Raw genomic sequence first — 23,846 nt, 5'->3', positions numbered from 1 at the left:
CTCTTTATGTATTTTTTTTAATTCATTCATGGAATTTGGGCGTGGCTGACAAGGCCAGCATTTATTGCCCATCCCTAATCGCCCTTGAGAAGGTGGTGGTGAGCCGCCTTCATGAACCGCTGTAGTCTGTGTGGTGAAGGTACTCCCGCAGTGCTATTAGGTAGGGAGTTCCAGGATTTTAACCCAGCGATGATGAAGCAACAGCGATATATTTCCAAGTCAGGATGGCATGTGACTCGGAGGGGAACATGCAAATTGTGACCCCCTTCCTTTTTTTTAATCCCCCTCTCTATCTCATCTGAAAACCCTGTGACCAGGAATGTTGAACTGCCATTCCTGCCCTTTAAGCCATGTTTCAGTAATAGCTATGATATCGTAACTTCTACATGTCTATCTGTGCCCTCAGCTCATCTGCCTTATTCACTAGACTGCGTGCATTGAATTATTTCCATTAAGCACTGCCAAACTCTTTTGTTGCCTACTTTCTAGCTTTTGTTTCCTCTGCCTTCCAAACTTGCTTACTAATTTTTTGCCTTCTGCTTTGGCTGGCTCATCAAAAAACTCAAGTTAGTTAAACACGATTTGCCTTTAACAAATCCATGTTGGCTTTCCTTTATTAATCCACACTTGTCCAAGTGACTATTAATTTTGTCCCGGATTATCGTTTCTAAAAGCTTCCCCACCACCGAGATTGAACTGACTAGCCTGTAGTTGCCGGGTTTATCCTTGCACCCTTTTTTGAACAAGGTTGTAACATTTGCAGTTCTCCTGTCCTCTGGCACCATAATGAAGGAGGATTGAAAGATTATGGCCAGCGCCTCTGCAATTTCCACTCTTACTTCCCTCAGCAACCTGGGATGCATTCCATCCGGGCCAGGTGACTTATCTACTTTTAAGTACAGCCAGCCTTTCTAGTACCTCCTCTTTATCATATGTTAGCCCATCCTGTATCTCAACTACCTCCTCTTTTACTGTGACTTTGGTAGCATCTTCTTCCTTGGGAAAAAGAGATAGAGTACTCATTTAGTACCTCAGCCATGCCCTCTGCCTCCAAGCATAGATCCCCTTCCTCTTACTGCCCGTTTGCTATTTATATTCCGATAGAAGACTTTTGGACTCCCTTTTATGTTAGCCACCTGTCTATTCTCATACTCTCTCTTTGCCCCTCTTATTTCCTTTTTCACTTCTCCTCTGTACTTTCTATATTCAGCCTGGTTCTCGCTTGTATTATCAACCTGATATCTGTCATACGCCCCATTTTTCTGCTTCATCTTACTCTCTATCTCTTTCGACATCCAGGGAGCTCTGGCTTTGGTTGCCCTACCTTTCCCCGTCGTGGGAATGTACCTGGACTGTACCCGAACTATCTCTTCTTTAAAGGCCGCCCATTGTTCGATTACAGTTTAGCCTTTGATTCAAATTTACCCCGGCCAGATCCGTACTCTAGATTGCTCCTCGTCCTTGTCCATAACTAATCTAAACCTAATGATACTGTGATCACTGTTCCCTAAATGTTCCCACACTGACGCTTGCTCCACTTGACCCACTTCATTCCTCAGAACTAGATCCAGCAAAGCCTCCTTCCTAGTTGGGCCGGAAACATACTGATCAAGAAGGTTTTCCTGAATTATACAGGGTTTTGGTGAAACCGGACCTGGAGTACTATGCACAGTTTTGGTCGTCTTATCTAAGGAAGGATATACTTTCCTTAGAGGCGGTGCAACGAAGGTTCAATAGATTAATTCCTGGGATGAGAGGATTGTCCTATGAGGAGAGATTGAGTACACTGGCCCTATATTCTCTGGAGTTTAGAAGAATGAGAGGTGATCTCATTGAAACATATATGATTCTGAGGGGGCTTGACAGGGTAGATGCTGAGAGGTTGTTTCCCCTGGCTGAGGAGTCTAGAACTAGGTGGCATTGTCTCAGGATAAGGGGTCGGCCATTTAAGGCTGAGATGAGGAGGAATTCCTTCACTCGGGTTGTGAATCTTTGGAATTCTCTACCCCAGAGGGCGCTCGATGCTGAGTCATTGAGCATATTCAAGGCTAAGATAGATAGATTTTTGGACTTTCGGGGAATCAAGGGATATGGGGATCAGGCAGGAAAGTGGAGTAAAGGTCGAAGATCAGCCATGATCTTATTGAATGGCGGAGCAGGCTTGAAGGGCCATATGACCTACTCCTGCTTCTATTTCTTATGTTCTTATCAACGTACTTCAGAAATTCCTCCTCCTCTTTGCTCTTTACATTATTACTGCCACCCCCCTCCTTTTTTTCCTTCCCTATCTTTCCTGAACACCTTGTATCCAGGGACATTTAGTACTCAGACCTGCTCTTTTTTGAACCAGGTCTCCGTTATCGCCACTGCATCATATTCCCATGTGGCTATTTGCGCATGCAGCTCACTAACCTTACTTACCAAGCTTCGTGCATTTACACAAATGCAGTCTAAACCTATCTTAGATCTAGTATTCTCTCTTAGGCTGATCTTACATCATAATGTACTATTTCTTACTCAAGTGCTATCTTTCTCTCCCAATTCTTTTTATACCTTGTTTCTCCTTTCTAATGCTACATCCTGGTGCGCATCCCCCTGCCAAATTAGTTTAAACCCTCCCCCAGAGAACTAGTGAACTTCCCCATGAGGACATTGGTCCCAGCTCTGTTGAGATGCAACCCGTCCATCTTGAACAGGTCCCTCCTGCCCCAGAACTGGTCCCAATACCTTACGAATGTGGAGCCCTCCCCCTTGCACCATGTCTCTAGCCATGCATTAACCTGCCTTATCTTCCTATTTCTGTACTCTCTAGCACATGACACTGGAAGTAATCCAGTGATTACTACCTTTGAGGTCTTGCTTTTTAACTTCCTCCCTAGCTCCTGAAACTCTGACCGCAGGACCTCATCCCTTTTCTTTCCTATGTCATTGGTACCCACATGGACCACGACTACTGGCTGTTCCCCTTCCCCCCTGCAGAATGTTCTGCACCCTCTCCGTGATGTCCTTTACCCTGGTACCAGGGAGGTAACACACCATGCGGGATTCAGGTCAGTGGTCACAGAAACGCCTGTCTGTCCCCCTGACTATCGAATCCCCTATAACTACTGCATTTCTACACTTCACTGTGCCCCTGTGCAGTCCTTTGGCCCATGGCGCCATGCTCAGGACTGCACTCCTTCGAGGAGTCGTCACCCTCACTGCTATTCAGTGCTGCATACCGATTCGAGACTGCCACACACCCAGAAGATTCCTGCACGGCCTGCCTCTTCCTACCCTTTCAGATGGCCAACCACTTGCTATCCTGAACTCTCTGCGGGGTGACCACCTCCTGGAACATACGATCCAAGAAACCTTCGACCTCCCTTATGCTCTGCAGTGACTCCGGCTGCCCCTCAAGCTCAGAAACCCTCAGCTTGAGCTCGAGCAACTGGAGGCATTTCCTGCACATGTGGCCCTCCAGGACACATGAAGCGTCCTGATGTTCCCACATGGCGCAGGAATTGCAGGCAATGGGTCTCAGCTGCCCGTCCATTATATTTAGAAACCTTTTTTTTCTAAACTCCCTCTAGATACTCTATTATTATTAATTTACTTACTGTTTACTTACTCTGATTAACCTACCCTTTCATTCTGGGTGTCTCAGATCTCCTCCTCCCTGTTCACTGTGATGTCATTCTCTCTCTCTTCTTCGTGAATGGGGCTCCTCCCCTGGTGCTCAGCGCCACTTCTGTCGACTCCGCTCCGCTCCCACTTTTGCACTGATACCTGCGCTGCTCCCCTGGTGCTCAGTGCCACTTCTGTTGACTCCGCTCCGCTCGCACTTTTGCACTGATACCTGCAGCTCCTCCCCTGGTGTTCAGCGCCACTTCTGTTGAATGACTCTGCTCCGCTCCCACTTTTGCACTGATACCTGCAGCTCCTCCCCGGTGCTCAGCGCCACTTCTGTCGACTCCGCTCCGCCCCCACTTTTGTCTGTTCCGCCATCCTATTACATCATGATTGTTCTGTACCTCAACTTCAAGCCCACAGGTTATCTTGTTATTCAAACTTTTTTAATATTTATTTAAATCCCTAAGTGAACTGTAATGTAAAAGCTAATCGTGATCATTTTACTTTGATCTGGGCCTCCCAAGTTTCAATGTTTCATGCTGAATATTGCAATTTAGAAATCTAAATTTGTGCACATCATTACAGTGTTAAGATTTTCTAAGGGCTGATCAAGTAACATTTCCAGAAATAAGAAATGGATGGATTACTTTGCTATCCAGGACTTCAGATTAAGATGTCAAAGTAAAAAATATCCAGGATTAAATGGAGAGTGGAAAAGGAGAGATAACGAATGAATGGCAGGGTGATGTTAGCTCTGCTAACCTGCCACTGTAGGTTGAGATGGACATGCTTGAAATGTCAACTCTCAGCTTACATTAAAGAAAATTCTTTGTACTTCATTCTATGGCTTTCTTCACTCCATTTAAATGGTAATTACATATTTATTATGCAGTGCAGATGTTGGTTACTGCAACACTGCCCTTGGAGTATTGCAATAGTTGTTGTGTAACTGGAGAATCTTCCTATTAATGAGAGAAATTATCCAAACTACAAAATATTCTGTTGCACTAAATATTGCCTCAGGTAATAGATGGAACAGTTGTGTATTGTCTCAGAACTGAGACCTTAAATAACTCCTGGGGCAGATGTGTGTTATATTTGCATAATATACTCCCAACAGGATAGTTGCATGACTGGAATGAAATGGTCAATAAGCAGCAATCAGAGTAAGGAATTGTGATGCCTACAATAGGGATGAAGAGGAGAGCAACGCCAGAGAGATCTAAATACAACTTCTGACCGGCAGTTAGATTTTATTTATATCTCCCATGCCATTCCCTACTGCCCAAGAATCTTTACCTCCCTGCTGACTCCCTGTAGCCCCAAAAGCCCATTGTTGACTTCAGTTTAAATTTCTTCCCCACAAGCTTTCTACACTTACTTTCTTTCTCTACCCCAGTGTCCAGTTTGAATTTCTTCCTTACAAACTTTGCTTATTTATTTTCTTTCTCTCCCATTCCAATTCCAAGTTTATTTAGAATTTCTACCCCATGTTTAGTTCTCTTTTGGTTCCTGCTGCCCAGAAGCCCGCTGAGCTTATGCAGTTAGAATCTCTTCCCCAATTTCCATGCTTTTATTTAATTAATTTGGGAAAGCCCCTCAGATTAAATAGCCAATACAACTGCTGCTACTTTTATTTCATCATCTTATTTAGGATATGTTTGTTGTATAAAACAAGTTCTCCTCTAACTCACCATTAGCATCATCATGTGAAATCTGCTAGTCTGTCTATATCTATCCCAAGGTAGACATTAGGAATTCATCTCATTCGTTGTGCCAATGATGCCCAATCTTAATTTCACTTGTTGGAATATTTAGATTGCTGTTAGTGAGCACATTCTGTCTTACTGGGTATACTGTGGAGATAATGGGGGTAATTTTAACCCCCAAGAACGGGTGGGTTAGGGGCAGGGGGGAAGTTAAAATAACAGCTTTTTGGAGTGGGACCGCATCCAGGCTCCAATGTGGCCTGGTTTAACCCACAGTAAGAAATAGTACGGTATTAGGTGGGATCAGATTAAGAGAGAATGTAAGGTGGTCTAAGATACGTTTACAGTGCATGTGTGTAAATGCACGAAGCATAGTAAACAAGATTGGTGAGCTGCAGGCGCAATTAGCCACATCTGGCGATATCGGAGACCTGGCTCAAAAAAGGTCAGGATTGGGCACTAAATATTCCTGGATACAAGGTGTTCAGGAAAGATAGGGAAGGGGAAAAAAAGGATGGGGGTGGCAGTATTGATTAAGGAGATTATTGTAGTGCTGGAGAGAGAGTATGTCCTGGAGAGGTCAAGGACAGAATCTATTTGGTTAGAGTTAAGAAACAATAGACATGCCATTACGCTACTGGGGGTATTCTATAGGCTGCCAACTAGTGGGAAGGATATAGAGGAGAAAATTTGCAGGGAAATTACAGAGATGTTCAAGAGCCATAGAGTAGTGATAATGGGAGACTTCAACTATCCTAATATAGACTGGGATAGTAATAGTGCAAGGGGCAAAGATGGGGAGGAATTTTCAGGAGAACTTTCTTGACCAGTACAATTCCGGCCCAACGAGGAAGGAGGCTTTGCTGGATCTGGTTTTGGGAATGAGATGGGCCAAGTGGAGCAAATGTCAGTGGGGGAACATTTAGGGAACAGCAATCATAGTATCATAAGGTTTAGATTAGCTCTGGAAAAGGATAAGGACCACTCTAAACTAAAAATACTCAATTGGAGGAGGGCCAATTTCAGTGGGATGAGAATGGAACTGGCCCGGGTAAATTGGAATCAAAGATTGGCAGGCAAAAATGTAATTGAACAATGGGCGGCCTTTATAGGAACATAGGAACAGGAGTAGGCCATTCAGCCCCTCCTGCCTGCTCCGCCATTTGATAAGATCATGGCTGATCTGTGATCTAACTCCATATACCTGCCTTTGGCCCATATCCCTTAATACCTTTGGTTGCCAAAAAGCTATCTATCTCAGATTTAAATTTAGCAATTGAGCTAGTATCAATTGCCATTTGCGGAAGAGCGTTCCAAACTTCTACCACCCTTTGTGTGTAGAAATGTTTTCTAATCTCGTTCCTGAAAGGCCTGGCTCTAATTTTTAGACTGTGCCCCCTACTCCTAAAATCCCCAACCAGCGGAAATAGTTTCTTTCTATCCACCCTATCTGTTCCCCTTAATATCTTAAACTTTGATCAGATCATCCCTTAACCTTCGAAACTCTAGAGAAACAACCCCAATTTGTGTAATCTCTCCTCGTAACTTAACCCTTGAAGTCCGGGTATCATTCTAGTAAGCCTACGCTGCATTCCCTCCAAGGCCAATATGTCCTTCCGAAGGTGCGGTGCCCAGAACTGCTCACAGTACTCCAGGTGCAGTCTAACCAGGGTTTTGTATAACTGCAGCATAACTTCTGGCCCCTTGTACTCTAGTCCTCTAGATATAAAGGCCAGCATTCCATTTGCCTTCTTGATTATTTTCTGCACCTGTTCATGACACTTCAATGATCTATGTACCTGAACCCCTAAGTCCCTTTGGACATCCACTGTTTTTAACTTTTTACCATTTAGAAAGTACCCTGTTCTATCCTTTTTTGATCCAAAGTGGATGACCTCACATTTGTCTGCATTGAATTCCATTTGCCACAATTTTGCCCATTCACCTAATCTATCAATATCGCTTTGTAATTTTATGTTTTCATCTACACTGCTTACAATGCCACCAATCTTTGTAAACAATTTTACAACACCAAGTTATAGTCCAACAATTTTTATTTGAAATCTACAAGCTTTCGGAGGCTTCCTCCTTCCTCAGGCAAAAAGGAGGAAGCCTCCAAAAGCTTGTAGATTTCAAATAAAAATTGTTGGACTATAACTTGGTGTTGTAAAATTGTTTACAATTGTCAACCCCAGTCCATCACCGGCACCTCCACATCACCAATCTTTGTGTCATCGGCAAACTTAGATATGAGACTTTCTATGCCTTCATCTAAGTCGTTAATAAATATTGTGAATAATTGAGGCCCCAAGACAGATGCCTGTGGGACACCACTAGTCACATCCTGTCAATGTGAGTACCTACCCATTATCCCTACTCTCTGTCGTCTTTCGCTCAGCCAACTTCCCAACCAAGTCCGTACTTTTCCCTCGATTCCATGGACTTCTATCTTAGCTAACAGTCTCTTATGTGGGACCTTATCAAATGCCTTCTGGGAGTCCATATAAATAACATCCATTGACATTCCCCTGTCCACTACTTTAGTCACCTCTTCAAAAAATTCAATCAGGTTTGTCAGGCACAACCTACCTTTCACAAATCCATGCTGGCTCTCTCTGATTAACTGAAAATTCTCGAGGTGTTCAGTCACCCTATCCTTAATTATAGACTCCAGCATTTTCCCCACAACAGATGTTAGGCTAACTGGTCTATAATTCCCTGGTTTCCCTCTCTCTCCTTTCTTAAAAAGCGGAGTGACGTGCAATTTTCCAATCTAGAGGGACAGTTCCTGAATCTAGAGAACTTTGAAAGATTATAGTTAGGGCATCCGCAATGTGCTCACCTACTTCCTTTAAAACCCTGAGATGGTTCGGGTACAGTCTAGTTACATTCCCATGAGGGGGAAAGGTAGGGCAACCAAAGCCAGAGCTTCCCTGGATGACGAAAGAGATAGAGAGTAAGATGAAGCAGAAGTGTAGGCAGGCAGCCAGAGCGACCGCCCCCATGGGTCGCGTCCAGTTTGAACCTGTAGATGGCTACCTTGACCAGGCCCAGGAGCAGACCCACGAGGATGTCCTCCAACTTGCCCGCCCCACTCTGAACCAGGTGGTCAAACATCAGGAGCGTGGCACTAAAGTGGAGCCAGAAGTTGAGGAGCAGCCCCTTCAAATAGTGGAAGAGGTGCTACAATCTCTCGCATTCAACTAAAATATGAAAAACAGTCTTGTCCAATCGTCACTTCTCATTATTTCCCTGCCCAAGTTGACTGCTCTGATAGAAGTGGTGTGGGCTCTTTCCACAGTTACTCCATAGTAACAAAGGAACAAATTGAAAACAGTTTAAGTTACAGATCATGAACGTGACGAGGCACTGAGACACACACATAAATAAGTCTGCATCACATATGGCAGTGCTTTGGTAAAATGGAAATCTGATTGTAATTTGTCTAACATAAGCAGAACTCATCAGTACATTTTTCATACTCGATTTCCAAACTCTGGCAATTCCACAAGTGCAGTGCTCAATAAAGCCAGTTAATGGATTCACAACAGGGAACATTATCCTATCTCAAAAGAGTTAGGCACAGCCAGTCTTGATGCAAAGAAGTCTTCATATAAGGCAACAATTGGGCATGCCCTAGAACATTTCTTTGAGGAAAACAAGGTTTTTATAAACTGCATTTTAGCTGTTTGTTACATACAATTTTTCTTGGAGCAAACACTAAGTAAAAATACCTGTAACAGTCTCAAAGTATCAACTTGGGTCAGTACTTTTCTGCTCCAAATTTACCTGTTAGCCTGACATCAGTGGTAGGGAAAATGCTAGAATCTATTATAAAAGATGTGATAACAGGACACTTAGAAAATAATAATAGGATTTGGCAGAGTCAACATGAATTTATGAAAGGGAAATCATGTTTGACAAAACTGTTGGAGTTCTTTGAGGATGTAACTAGTAGAATAGATAAGGGGGCACCAGTGGATGTGGTGTATTTGGATTTTCAGAAGGCTTTCGATAAGGTCCCACACAGGAGGTTGGTGAACAAAGTTAGAGCACATGGAATTGGGAGTAATATACTGGCATGGATTGAGAATTGGTTAACAGACAGAAAACAGAGAGTAGGAATAAACAGGTCTTTTTCAGGTTGGCAGACTGTGACCAGTGGGGTACCGCAGGGATCGGTGGTTGGGCCCCAGCTATTCACAATCTATATCAGTGATTTGGATGAGGGGACCAAATGTAATATTTCCAAGTTTGCTGATGACACAAAACAAGGTGGGGATGTGAGTTGTGAGGAGCATGCAAAGAGGCTTCAAGGGGATATAGACAGGCTAAGTGAGTGGGCAAGAACATGGCAGATGGAATATAATGTGGAAAAATGTGAAGTTATCCACTTTGGTAGGAAAAACAGAAATGCAGAGTATTTTTTAAATGGTGAGAGATTGGGAAATGTTGATGTTCAAAGGGACCTGGGTGTCCTGGTCTATGAGTCACTGAAAGCTAACATGCAGGTGCAGCAAGCAATTAGGAAGGCAAATGGTATGTTGGCCTTTATTACAAGAGGATTTGTGTACAGGAGTAAAGATGTCTTACTGCAATTATATAGGGCGTTGGTGAGACCGCACTTGGAGTATTGTGTACAATTTTGGTCTCCTTACCTAAGAAAGGATACGCTTGCCATAGAGGGAGTGCAATGAAGGTTCACCAGATTGATTCTAGCGATGGCGGGATTGTCGTATGAGGAGAGATTGAATAGACTCGGACTGTATGCTCTAGAGTTTAGAAGAATGAGAGGTGATCTCATTGAAACATACAAAATTCTTACAGGGCTCAACAGGGTAGATGCAGGGAGGATGTTTCCCCTGGCTGGGGAGTCTAGAACCAGGGGTCACAGTCTCAGAATAAGGGGTAGGCCATTTAGGACTGAGATGAGGAGAAATTTCTTCACTCAGAGGGTGGTGAATCTTTGGAATTCTCTACCCCAGAGGGCTGTGGAGGCTCAGTCATTGAGTACATTCAAAACAGAGATCGATAGATTTCTAGATGTTAAAGGCATCAAGGGATATGGGGATAGTGCAGGAAAATGGCGTTGAGGTAGAAGATCAGTCATGTTCTTGTTGAATGGCGGAGCAGGCTCGAGGGGCCGGATGGCCTACTCCTGCTCCTATTTCTTATGTTCTTACAACCAACAGTGCGTCTGTGGAGCCTTCAGTTCCTACAACTGGTCTGATTGGTTCCTATTGACATCCTAGACGAATAACTGATTTTCCCTTGAAACACTGACAAGCTGACATGAGCTGGAAAGCTAATGGTTGGCAACATTGCATGTATACAATATGAATGCTTTTTCAATGCTGTACTCCAAACTGAGATAAACATGATCAGAAATTACCACCTTTTTGTACGGAAAGGTACTCTGGTTTTTTAATATGTATGTGTAGTTCATAATCTGTTCTTCCTTTTTAAAAGAAGCCATACAAAACACCCTCTTTACATTCTCTGTGGCTCAATTTATCTGCAAATATCATTGGTTATCTTGTGGAGAAAGTAAGTGTATTGAGGATATTTGTTGCCTGTTGTTTCCCAATTCTGTAGGAATTAGTATCATATAGGGCTATATTGGTTATGTGACCTCCTACCCTTGCATACACGAAGCTTGTCTTGGAAATGCATCCCAGAGGTCTGTTGAAAGGTGAAGCCAACAGATTGCAGTAGCGAGGAAGTTAAAAACAAACAAAACTAGGAAGCTCCAGCAAACATCAGGTCAGACAAACAAGCAAGAAACAAGAATAAAGAAAGCATTATATGTTAAGGTTGAGCTACATTTAAAGAATTACAATAATAAATAGGTAATATTGACACAACGTACACATACACATTAAAAAACCAGAGTACCTTTCTGTACAAAAAGGTGGTAATTTCTGATCATGTTTATCTCAGTTTGGAGTACAGCATTGAAAAAGCATTCATCTTGGGCAGTCAGATAAAAACAATAGTGCTTCCTGAAGCAAGTAGTTTATACAGCTGCTTTGCAGACAGTGAATATTTGTTTACAGTGTCGCCATAGCATAATCTACTTTACAGCACATCAAGCAACAGGTTTTCTTCAGGGAAATTGGCTAGTTTGGTGAAAGTCCTTAGCTCTAGGTAGAATATCAAATAAAGCAGTACTTTTGAGATGAGTGTAATGATGAATAACGTTCTGACACTGATTTCCTGCAGTAAATATTAAATTTTAAAGGCATAAATTTGACATGCACATACATACCAAACTAAGTAAGATGATTAAAGCTGAGCAGCAGTATTAAATATAAGGAATTTATCATAAGAAACTACCAGCTGAAATGGCTCTGGCTTTATCTTGAACAAAAGAATCAAATGTCACACAGGCATGGCAATGGAGATCATTAATCAGGTGCTGTGGCCAAATGGCTTAATTTTACAGAAATTTTCTGGAAACTTGGGTACCACTAGGTGTTCTCCAATTAATTTACCACTAACAGCTGATGGTTGGCTGCAATAAAAGTGCAACTAGTAATCTATGTCATGACTTTGCAAAGTTGGAAAATATTTTGAAGTAAACCTTTTTTTAAAAAAAAGTGCAAGAGACTATATAAAGAAAGAGAGAACATGTACTTACATAGCAGCTTTCACGACCTCAGGACATCCCAAAGCGCTTTAGAGCCAATGAAGTATTTTTGTAATGTAGGAAACGCGACATCCATATACATCACATCAACCGCATTGCCCTCATCGACCCGCATCAAAAAAACTCAATCAAGTTAGTTAAACACGATTTGCCTTTAACATCCGTGCTAGCCTTTCTTTATTAATCCACATTTGTCCAAGTGACTGTTAATTTTGTCCTGGATTATCGTTTCTAAAAGTTTCCCCACTACCGAGGCTAAACTGACTCGCCTGTAGTTGCTGGGTTTATCCTTTATACCCTTTTTTGAACAAGGGTGTAACATTTGCAATTCTCCAGTCCTCTGGCACCACCCCCGTATCTAAGGAGGATTGGAAGATTATGGCCAGTACCTCCGCAATTTCCACCCTTACTTCCCTCAGCAACCTAGGATGCATCTCATCTGGACCGGGTGACTTATCTTCTTTTAAGTACAGCTAGCCTTTCCAGTACCTCCTCTTTATCAATTTTTAAGCCATCCAGTATCTCAACTACCTCCTCTTTTATTGTGACTTTGGCAGTATCTTCTTTCTTGGTACTCGTTTCCAAAGTACTCATTCAGTACCTCAGCCACGCCCTCTGCCTCCAAGCATAGATCTCCTTTTTGGTCCCTAATCGGTCCTACCCCTCCTCTTACTACCCGTGTACTGTTTACACGCCTATAGAAGACTTTTGGATTCCCTTTTATGTTGACTGCCAGTCTATTCTCATACTCTCTCTTTGCCCCTCTTATTTCCTTTTTCGCTTCCCCTCTGAACTTTCTATATTCAGCCTGGTTCTCATTTGTATGGGGCAACCCCGTGTCTCCTTATTGGTTTATTTTGAAAAGGCATAAAAGATTCCCGCCTCCAAGTGGAGGCAGTCAGCCAGGGGCACTTTAGAGCACAAAACTCAGTTCCCCATTCCTGTTCCTGGAGACCACATTTTTGCATACTTTACTTTTATTAAAAATGATCGTAATGTTTAATTATTTTTATTTCTAGTAGTAGATAATAAACCTTTTTGACCAGCTGAAAAGAGCAATATAGGGCTAGAAATTATTGTTGGCAATAATAGAAGTTTACCTATGGTGGTGGGCTCCATATTCCTCTTTTAACAGAAAACATTAAATTATTTATTTTAACTTTACCCTGTGAAGTTGTATTGAAGAGTATACAAATATTTTTCATTTCATGTTTGAAATATCTCCAACCCATCCAGGAGAATTTTGTGTGGGGGTATGCCCCCAGGTCTCTTTGTAAAATAAATATCACCTTTTCAGAATTCTCATCCCCTTTCAGTAATTTTTAAATATGCTCCGACTGGACTCTCTGCTTTTGTGTACTTATGAATTTCTCTCCTATGATAAAAGTGATCACGTGTTGGGTACAACTGAAGCTTAAGTTATGACCCTCCCATGTCCCACTGCACTTCCAATGCATCCCCTTGTCTTCATGTGTCATAAGGTCTATATTCAGCACTGGTTTTGAAAGCTCATCATTTCTAGGGCTGTTAGCTTTTGTAAAGTGCCTGATCGGTTTTGGTTAGTTTTTCTAGGTTGGCATGTATTTGTATATTTCAGCTTAAAGTAAGAAGCTTAGTGTATGAACCTGATTGAGGTATGATTAATGTACTCAACTCCTCACTTGTGTGCATTGAGCTGATGAACGGTTTATTTACCTTATAGCACATATAAAAATCCCATGGGCAATCGGTTTGCAATAAGGTTTTCTATAAAACATTTATTACATTGGAGATTGAAGGCTGGAGTTAGTGTGCAAAGACTGTAAACAGAAGCTATGGGATAAGTAACTAATTGTAGAGAATTCTAGGGCAGGAATGTCTAAGCTTTTCCTCTTTGTGGGTCACTTGTATGCATACCATGGAGCCTCAGAGGCCATGTATAAAGTCAAAATAAACCTATTAATTTATATATGTCCCAAGATGCTGATATTAAGAGCTTGGCATTCTGGTTTTAGGACTTTTCTATCAATGAGGCAATCGTGCTAAGAACAGCCTTTTTACCAAATCTCCAGGCGTTTGGAATTCAAATAGGGGAATCTAGCATCCAATAAATATAAACACAAATAGGAATGAGTTGTCTCAGCTTAGAGAGTTGACTTTTCAGTGCTTCGGCTATACATGGTTCATGGGCCACAGTTTGAACACCACAATATAAATTTTCCTCACTGGCATAAATGTGGCAGGACGAAACTTCCTCTCATCCTCCTACCAGGAGGAGCTGGGGGTGGAAGATGAGGAAGCAGATGTTCTTGCCTGGTGGTCAGAAGTCTGCCTTTGATCTCAGGACCTAGATCTTATGGGTCCCATTTTTAAAAGAAAGATACTTGCAGAGCATTACCGTGTACATGCATTTGGGGCGATCACCAAGAAGGTGCAGCAAATGTCAGGACAAGTTGAAGAGTCCACTGCCAACATCTGCTGCGCCATCATGGATAGTTTTGCAGTATTGCTGACAATACAGGAGTGTATGTAACAGCTCCCACCATGGAGGCCCTGAGGGTGGTCTGTGCTTCTGGCATGGATGCTCAGACTGTAGCCATGAAGGCCTTTAATTGCAAGCAATGATCCTAGTGGTTTTAAAGTGTAAAAGGAACTATCTCCTTTTAAAAATGTAGATACTAGAGTTGAGAAGTTCACAAATATTTTTGAAAAGTATATTGCGTAGCTATGATAATCCTGCATGTGTTAAATAACCAAAGATATGTGTCGTCTTCAATCTAAAATTACACTAGTCTCATATGCCAACTGTCAATATTTCATGGGCCCAGTCTGCGTCAATGTTGCTGACAAAAACCAGTGCAGACTGGGGCACTCTCCTCTAAGCACCACTCTGACAAGAGGGCTGCTATGAAGTGGTTCCCGGCACTACGTAGTGTAGGCGGCATTTGTTATAAGAGCAGGAGTGCCTGCCCGCTGTATGCAGTAGCTAGAAACACTTTGCAGCAGGACTCTGGTCGGAGTGGTGTGGGGGATTGGATCAACATCAATGATGGGGAAAGGAAAGGGAGAGGATGGATGACAATGAAGGTAAAAGGGAAGGTAGCAGAGGTTGAGAGTGGTGCTTTAGGGTGGGGACAAAGGAGATTGCCAACTCGAGGAGGAGGGAGGAAAGAGTATTAGCATGCATAGTGGGAGGGAGAAGAGAAAGAATGCCAACAGGAAAAGAGGATGAAAGAGTTCCTGCAAGATTTGCAGGGGGAAAAGAATGCCAGTATGAATTGATAAGAGAAGAATGCTACCTTGAACTAAAGGGAGGTGGGCAGAGTGCAAGCTTGAATGAGAGGGAAGGGAAGATTTGGGGGTGAAAAAATACCTGGGTTCAACTGGGTTGAAGGGGGGGGGGGGGGAGAAGAATGCCAGAGTGTACTGAGGCAGATGAGAGAGAAGTGCCAGTATGAACTGGACGATGAGGAAAATAGACGTGTAAAATAGAATCTTACAGCATTGAAGGAGGCCATTCGGCCCTTCGTGCCTGTGCCGGCTCTTTGAAAAAGCTATCCAATTAGTCTGACTCCCCTGTTCTTTCCCCATAGCCCTGCAATTTCTCCCCTTGAAGTATTTATGCAATTCCCCTTTGAAAGTTACTATTGAATCAGCTTCCACCACTCTTTCAGGCAGTGCATTCCAAATCATCATAACTCGCTGCGTTAAAAAAAAATCTGGTTTTGGTGTTGGTTGAGGGATAAATGTTGGCCAGGATACCGGGAGAACACTCCTGCTCTTCTTGGAATAGTGCTGTTGGGTCTTTTATGTCCACCTAAGAGGGCAGACAGGGCCTCAGTTTAAAATCTCATCTCACCTGGTTCCATTCCTATCTATCCAGTCGTAGCTAGAGAATCACCTGCAATGGCTTCTCATCCCGCTCCCCCACCGTTTTCTCTGGAGTCCCCCAAGGATCTATCCTTGGCCCCCTCTTATTTCTCATCTACATGCTGCCCCTTGGTGACATCGTCCAAAAACACAACTTCAGATTCCATATGCTGACGGCACCCAGCTCTACCTCACCGTCTCCTCCCTCGACCCCTCCACTGCCTCTGATTTGTTACGCTGCTTATCTAAAATCCAGTATTGGAAGAGCAGAAATTTCCTCCAGTTAAATATTGGGAAGACCGAAGACAATGGCTTTGGTCCGCGCCACAAACTCCGTTCCCTAGCCACCGACTCCATCCCTCTCCCTGGCCACTGTCTGAGGCGGAACCGGACTGTTCGCAACCTTGGCATCCTATTTGACCTTGAGCTGTGCTACCAAGGCTGCCTACTTCGATCTTGGTAACATCGCCCACCTCTGCCTCTGCCTCAGCTCATCTGCTGCTGAAACTCTCATTCATGCCTTTGTTACCCCAAGACTTGACTATTCCAATGCTCTCCTGGCCAGCCTCCCACCTTCCACCCTCCATAAACTTGAACTTATCCAAAACTCTGCTGCCTGTATCCTTGCACAATGTCCCGTTCACCCATCGCTCCTGTGCTCGCTGACCTACGTTGGCTTAACTACGTCCGGCAACGCCTCGATTTTAAAATTCTGATCCTTGTTTTGAAATCCCTCCATGGCCTCACCCCTCCCTACCTCTTAGGCCAAACTTTTGGTCACCTGTCCTAATATCGCCTTGTGTCTCGGTGTCAGATTTTGTTTGCTAACGCTCCTGAGAAGAGCCTTGGGACGTTTTATAAATGCAAGTTGTTATTGAAGGACAGCACCTCAGTACCACACTGAAGTGCCAGCCTAGAAGATGTGCTCCACTCTCTGGAGTGAGGCTTGAACCCACAACCTTCTGACTCCGAGGTGAGTGCTACCACTGAGCCAAGGCTGACATCTTATAAATTAATGTTTGTGTTTTTAGTGGGGAGAGTCCACTTGGGGGGAATTGGGGAGAAGAGGGACTGATGGAATCATGAAAGAGGAAACGCATATATCTAATGCACTACAATACACTCTCGCCAGACTTTTGATCAGCCATTCCTGCAGTTATAGGGGTGTGAAAGTGTGTCTCCTGTTGCAGTTCAACTTTTTTACTAGGTTTCAGTTGAAGTTACAGTAAAGAGAGATCCAGAACTATGGTCTGAGGAAATCCTGGTAACTACTATGACCCTGACTGTTCTGATCCTGACAATTTTTTCTGACTTTTTTTCTCTTCCCTTTTCTCTCCTGAAGTCATTGATACCCTATTAGGCTGTAATTCTGTGGGTACTGGTCATTCTCCAGTACCTGACTCAAGTGGCCAATGTTTGCTTTTTTTAGCTATTTGACTGCAGGGGCATTGCAACCAACCCAATCCAGTGCTCACTTAACATCACGTATGTGCACTTACAGCCTGGAATGACAATCAGGAGCAGGAAACCTGGCTGAGATCAGCTGACTTAATATAGACTGGGGACAAAACTGGGACCTTCCTGGTCTGTATGGCTTAGCTACGGATAAATTCGCTGAGCCATCGAAGAGGCATCCATTAACGGTTGAATTTATTTCATGATCTTATGGAAATACGCTGTGTGTGATTGGCTCACCTTGTAATATCAAAAAATATTTCTCAAAGTAAAATTGTCGTTCTTTGTTTGGATCTCTTTACTGTATGTATCTGAGCCGGTTGCCAACCAGTTATATTTATGTTTCTATGCTTTTAAAACATTTTTTCATTATTTGTAATTTAGCTTCTGTTGGGGTTTCTGTATTTTGCCCATTTCATTCATAGATTGGCATGATGGTACTCCAGTATGGGCTCCAACTTACCTATTGGCTTATACTTTCCACCTAACCGTTGCCAATTTTTCAGCAGATCTAGTGTGTAGAGGTAGAAACAACTTGGGGATGCACTCTGCTGCATCCCCATCATTTTCCACTGGCAACATATGAGCGGGTGCGTGGTAAATACTTACAGATGAGGGGAACGTGGTCTCTACTATGTTTCCTGCCATTTGCACTCTTGGAACATTGGGCGTAGGGGCAACCTGTTGGACCCCAGCATCCAGTGTTTGGAGATCAACAGAGGGGGCTGCGGGGCAAAAATTGAAGAGGGTCTGTGCAAATGCTTTGATCGTGGCTATGCACAGGCCCCGTTTATGAAATGTAATTTTTTTTTCAAAAGGGCAGCTCGCCAGCCACTTCATTCTCGATTGTGGCAGGCCCCCAAGGCTTGCTGCAGCGAGACTCTGCCTCCATATTGGAGCGACTCTCCAGCAGAGGCTGGGAAGCAGCCTTCCTTGTGTATAAATTGTCGTTGGGCAGAAAATACATCCAAGGTCATCAGGGCATCTCAGCAACAGGCAGAAGTCCTGCCTTCCTAGAGATACACCCCAATCAAGGGGTGGCACAGAAAGCTCAAGCTGTTAGACCCCACTTTCCACTCCTGTGCTTCCTAATTTGGGCAAGTGGGTTAGCCAATCTGTAGAGTGCTTTGTGTGTCAAATCCTTTTTTCTCTTCCTCCAAAGTCTCAAACCAAAAATGAGTGGAAATTGAAATAGTGGCTAGGGCTGAGGTTTAGGCTACCTAATCAAAGTTTAATACTCATTTAATAGAGCTACTAGGTTACCATGTTCCCACTGCAGTTAAATATTATGTTGAATTATGTGGAAGAATTCTTGTGTTGATTTATTCTGGGTATAAGAACATTTTTTTTTAATTACAGGTCTTATTCAGGAATCTGACCACCCCTATAGCAGGTTTGAGAATGAATAAAGAGATTTGACCGTTTACTGGACTTTCAAGAATGGATAAATGGGTTTTAGTGGCTGTCTACTGTTTCAAACCACTATTCAATAAATCTCATTTTATGTTAAAACACAGCTGTCTATCTTCACACTAAAACTTCATTCACATTAAAAATCATATCAAATTATGGGCCATTTTTATATCATGGTTCTTTTGTATGATTTATGCATTTGTAACATAGAAAGCCCTGAAATTCTAATGGACCGACAGTGTAAGAAACGTGCCATATTGTCTCTTGAAAGCTGATGTACCTCTTCTGATTTCCAACTGTCAGATTTGGCAAATTGCACTTTTATACAGAAACTGACACGATTATCGTATATTTCCAGTGGAGTGACGATTGCATTGAGAGGTCCTCCTGGCTTTAACTACATTGCCTTATTTGTACAGTATTGGTAAAGGTGAGAATTAAAACCAACATATTCTTGGTTTTATTTTTATATTGCACATTTTCTAATTTGATATTGTTCCAAAACCATTCATACTGTATCCCAAAATGCTTCATTTGACTAAATTGAGATGTTTCTAGGCTGACATATTTGACATTGAATATAACTTTTACCTTAATAAAACTAGTTACAGTTAAAGACCAGTTACAGTTGTGTTTTGAACCCAGAGGTTGTTAGTGTCAAAATCGCACTGTATTCAGAGGTATTAATGTGCAGGCTACTCCACATTATTATGCTTTGTTTTGTATATTGCACATAGGCTTAACTTGTTTCCAAAGCTATCACTAGTAGATGTCCAAAATTTATTAAGAACCAGTAGTTGAGATTTTTCTAAATCATGAGGCATTTGCTCCAGTAATAACTATAAGATTGTAAATTTAGGTAGTTGTGAAAGGAAAGGATTGTATACGTTTGGAGTTTCACCACAATAGTTAGTCGCATGCAAGTTAAAAACAAGTTTGTTATTTCTTTCAGGTTTTGTGGCTCTATTTGCATAATCACATAAATATCAGCTCCTGCTTTAAAATAAAATTTTAAACAGCGCACCTTTTATTACATACCTAAATTACTTTCAAATTTAAGATGATGGTGGACAGAATCTTTTGCACATTCTAAGCATTTTAAACCAGTGTGATAGTCAGTTACAAGAATGAGATAGATATTGCTCTAATCTAATGTCTTTTTTTCTTTTATTAACAAAGCTGTTAAAGAAATCAAGTTTATGATTTATTAGTAGAGATGTGTCTACAAACAAATGCCAAAAGGGGTGAGAAATGTAATCAGTTCTATGTAATACATTTTGCATTTTGTAAGTATTTTCTATCAAATATGATAGTTTTATATTTGTATTTTTTCCCACTCGGTGTAATAAAATTAAATGTTTACGTACAAAATAGTGTCTTTGCTTTTCTGTACAGTCATTTTTGAAAGGTCTAAAGTTTTCTGGTCTCCTTCTGCCTTGACGTTGGATAGGCACCATATGCCCAAAATGCACTGTGCCTATCCATGTCCAGCTGTGGCTGAATTTGGTGTACTGGATTACATGGCTCAGTTTTCCCCTAGTGCACACCCTTGTATCAGCAAATGGGAGAGGAAAGTGGAGCCCAGGTGAGAGCCTGATCACTGGCGTTGGGGCCTTCTGGCTATTACTGGAGAGCAGAAACCAGATGGTCCCAGGACCTGAAGATCTAGTGAGTACTTAAGAAAAAGATGAGTACCTATATTTGGCTTGCTGCTTGACCCATCAGACTCCAAATCTGAGGGGCATCCCAGCAAAAGGCCTAGTGCCAGCCTGTTGGGGCACCTTTGCGCCTATATACCCCAGGCCCCAATGAGAAGCAATTAGGCTGTAAGGCCTGGAACACCCTCTCCCACCTCATTAATGTGAACTCTGGGCCTGAATCTATTGCAGGCTCAGGCTGAGTTATGTGCTCTTGGATGCCCTGAAATCTTGGAGCAACATAAATGGGATGGAGAACTGGTGAAATGAGTTACTGCCCCATTTTCCTAAACTTTACGCCTGGGGAATTGGTATAGGGATAGCAGCCCATGGATGTTTTGCATTTTAGAATTGTGCTTGAAAGATAGCTTAAAGATCAACTCCACAATTAGCAAACCCCCATTACAAGTGAAGACAGTACATGTACCTAAAGTCCTCAAAACATAAGCATTTGTGTCTTTTCCTCTTAAATAGCACATATATAGCTCAAACCAAATCTTTATTTTCAGCGGTCATCCAGCTGGTCATTAAAATGAATTACAAAGATAAAATGTATCTATATAAATAAAACATACTCCAGGGCTTTTACAACAAACCTTCCCTTCTGTTTTCAGCAGTGGAAGATTTTATTAAGCATAAGGAATACATATAGTCTGAATTTTATGTTCTGCTGGCCAGCTAACTTTTTTCAAAACTTCTTGTGTCCATTTGCTTCAACTTCAGGGTTTGAGTTGAACTGGGTAGTAATTAGTCGATTTGTAACTTCAGACAGCAGAAGGTTTCAGTTTAAATATGCCTTAATGCTTACTTTTTTAAAATAAACTTTGGAAATTTGACAGTTGGCTTTTGAAAAATACCATTTTTTTTTGTCCATCAAGCCATCTGTTTTCTTTCAATGAACTTGTTTAACTTGTAGTTGCATGGGTGTCTCGTGGGGGTGGGTGAGGATGACCACAGGTTACCTCTCTAAAATGAGAGAACTCTGAATTTGCTCACTGGCCCTCCCCCTAACACAATTGAGTGAAAATTCAATGATAATCTCACGCAATTTAATGCTGACTGGGTGCATTCCATAGATATCGTTCCTATGGTCTCAAACAGGGCCAGAGCCATACCGCTTCAGAGTATTTGACCATTTGTCCTGTAGGAACATAGGAATTGCTGGACGAAAAAAGACCACGGTCCATCTGGTTCACCATCTACCATTCTGGTAATCACATGATATGATAATAGTTGCTAACCAATCATAGAAATCAAACTCTTATCAATTGGTCTACACAGACCCAGAAATGAGGCACGGAATCCCCCATTGGTGGAAAGCTTTGGGAACCATAGGTCCAAAGTCACATGTTCCTACCAAGTACTTGTCCTTTTTAAGATTTGCTTTCACAACCAGATAGTCAACTTTTTTAAAAAAGGGAGTTAATCAACATGGCATTAACTATTTTTGATGTTAGTCTGTTGCACATCTCTACTGTTTGAGAAAAAAAAAATATTTGTTGTCCTGCTTCAGCCTTGCCAGCTTGTACTTCGCCTCAAATTCAGATAAACAACCAGATTACATTCTTATTTGTGCTTTTCAGCATTTTGAAGACATGGAACATAACACCTTTCAACCTTAATTCTAAGTTGTTCACTTCTGTCATCCTCTCCTCATAATCTGGTATTTTGAATTCCAGACTCATCCTTGCTATTACTCTCTGAAACCTCTCCAATCTATTAATGTTCTGTTAAAATTGTGCATTTTCAAATGTGGGCAGTGTTGTACAGTTAAAGATCTTGGGGCCAAAATTCTGCAACCCTTCCAACGTACTTCCACCATAACTCCAGCGGAAGTATACTAGAAGGGATCCAAATTAGGCCAGAACCTGAATACGTTGGTCCTAGTCTTGCGTTGGGGATTCCGTGGGGTTTTGTGGAGCCTCTCCCTACACAGGCAATGCCAGTAGTGTAAGAGGGAGCGGGACCCGGGACACTCAGATGTTCCTGTGTCCCCAGCCCTTCGATAGCTGGACAGATCATCAGTGGCTGACACACAAAATGAAACCAGGTACACTAGCCAGCTGCTGGCAGTTGTGGGGTCCACCTTGAGATCCAAGTTTGGATCATGGCCTCAGCCCCTGAGGATTCAGCAATTTTTAAAGATAATTTGACCCTCTTACAAAAAGGGCTGGGGGTAGGGCGAGGGAGGGGAACCTGGAAACCTGTGCCATAGTTTACTGCTTCTGGGAGCAGGTGGGTGCCCTTTGTAGTGTGGATGCTTGGCGTTGGCATGAAAACGAAGAGACTTCCCCACCGACCCCGCAAACTTTGGGATCAGTCGTGAAAGTGGCCCCATCCCAGTGCTTATGAGAGGATGCTGCCTGTGTGGATTTTTGCCCCCACTATTTTAATTTGTAATCGAGTGCCTTTGAAATGCATCAGGTGACTTTTTAAAAAAGGTGTATTTTGTTTTGTGTTCAGCAAGCTGATGGATGTCAGTGCTGAAATAGTACATTAACCCTTATTTTTAAACATTCAGAATCATCCGAGAAGGGCCGAGGCCCATGGAGTGGGACGTCATTAAGCTTGAAAAGAGTAAATGTAAAGCCAACGTAGTTGAGAAGTACTGTTTAGATATCGCCATGTTTGTTTTTAGAAAGCCACTGGATTGAAAGCAAAGACTGAAGGAAGTAAGGAGGTCCACAGTTTTGAAGCACTGGGAAAGAATGGGTTGGAATAGGAGGCTGTCAAATGAGTTATGTAATGTGGTAGTATGTATAGTCACTCATTTGTGAATATACATACTATCACATTGCTGTGGGTGTTTGGGCATTCATTGTCAACATCAAACCTTCCAGGTCAGGTACAGCACAGCCAGACACACACCATAAAGCTCCTTTTACTGTGACATCCATTTCCCATATTTCAGAATTTGACCTGTCTTGCTATGACTGGACATTTTCGGTGAATCATTAAGTGACCAACTCAAATCTATTTTTTTACATTAGTTAGGTGCTCGTTAACAGAGTAAACATGTTTTACCACTGTGTTTACTGTAATGTTTTCTACATTAAATTTGACTTACTTCATTTATTCAGCTCCTTTAACGAATATCACTGATGCTAGAATTGGTATCACCAAATTTGATAGTACTAGAAGTAACTTGATCCATATCATTTATTAATTATGTTAACATCACAGAACCTAGAACAGACTCTTCACAAATTTTAATATTGCTGTTGTGAAATTCCACTAGGCTTGCCTTCCTACCTGATGGAGTCTTATTCATTTATCACCTGCTTTGTACTTCATAGGCAATTTTCATACTTGTTATTAAGTCCATGGGCCTTTATCTTTAAAATCCTCATGCATAATCTTGACAAATGCCTTCAGAAAATATATTCACTAGATGTTCCTTGGCCTATTTACTTACCATTTTAAAGAATTTCCGTAATTAAGTGAAGTGTATCCTGTCTTCTA

General features: G+C 42.1%; 1 protein-coding gene across 1 annotated transcript in view; it reads left to right on the top strand.

The window, feature by feature from the left end:
• Nucleotides 1-20,058, top strand: part of LOC137342612 (pituitary tumor-transforming gene 1 protein-interacting protein-like) — a 78,342-nt gene extending 58,284 nt beyond the window's left edge. The window contains exon 7 of the mRNA XM_068006635.1: nucleotides 18,634-20,058. Coding sequence (XP_067862736.1) covers nucleotides 18,634-18,683 — 50 coding nt within the window. The 3' untranslated portion in view covers nucleotides 18,684-20,058. The remainder of the gene's footprint in view (nucleotides 1-18,633) is intronic.
• Nucleotides 20,059-23,846: the final 3,788 nt, after the last annotated feature.

This window comes from Heptranchias perlo, chromosome 2, assembly GCF_035084215.1.
Source record: "Heptranchias perlo isolate sHepPer1 chromosome 2, sHepPer1.hap1, whole genome shotgun sequence".
Lineage (NCBI taxonomy): Eukaryota > Metazoa > Chordata > Chondrichthyes > Hexanchiformes > Hexanchidae > Heptranchias > Heptranchias perlo.
Note: the sequence above shows the minus strand (reverse complement) of the source record. Positions and strands in the feature narration are given on the sequence as shown.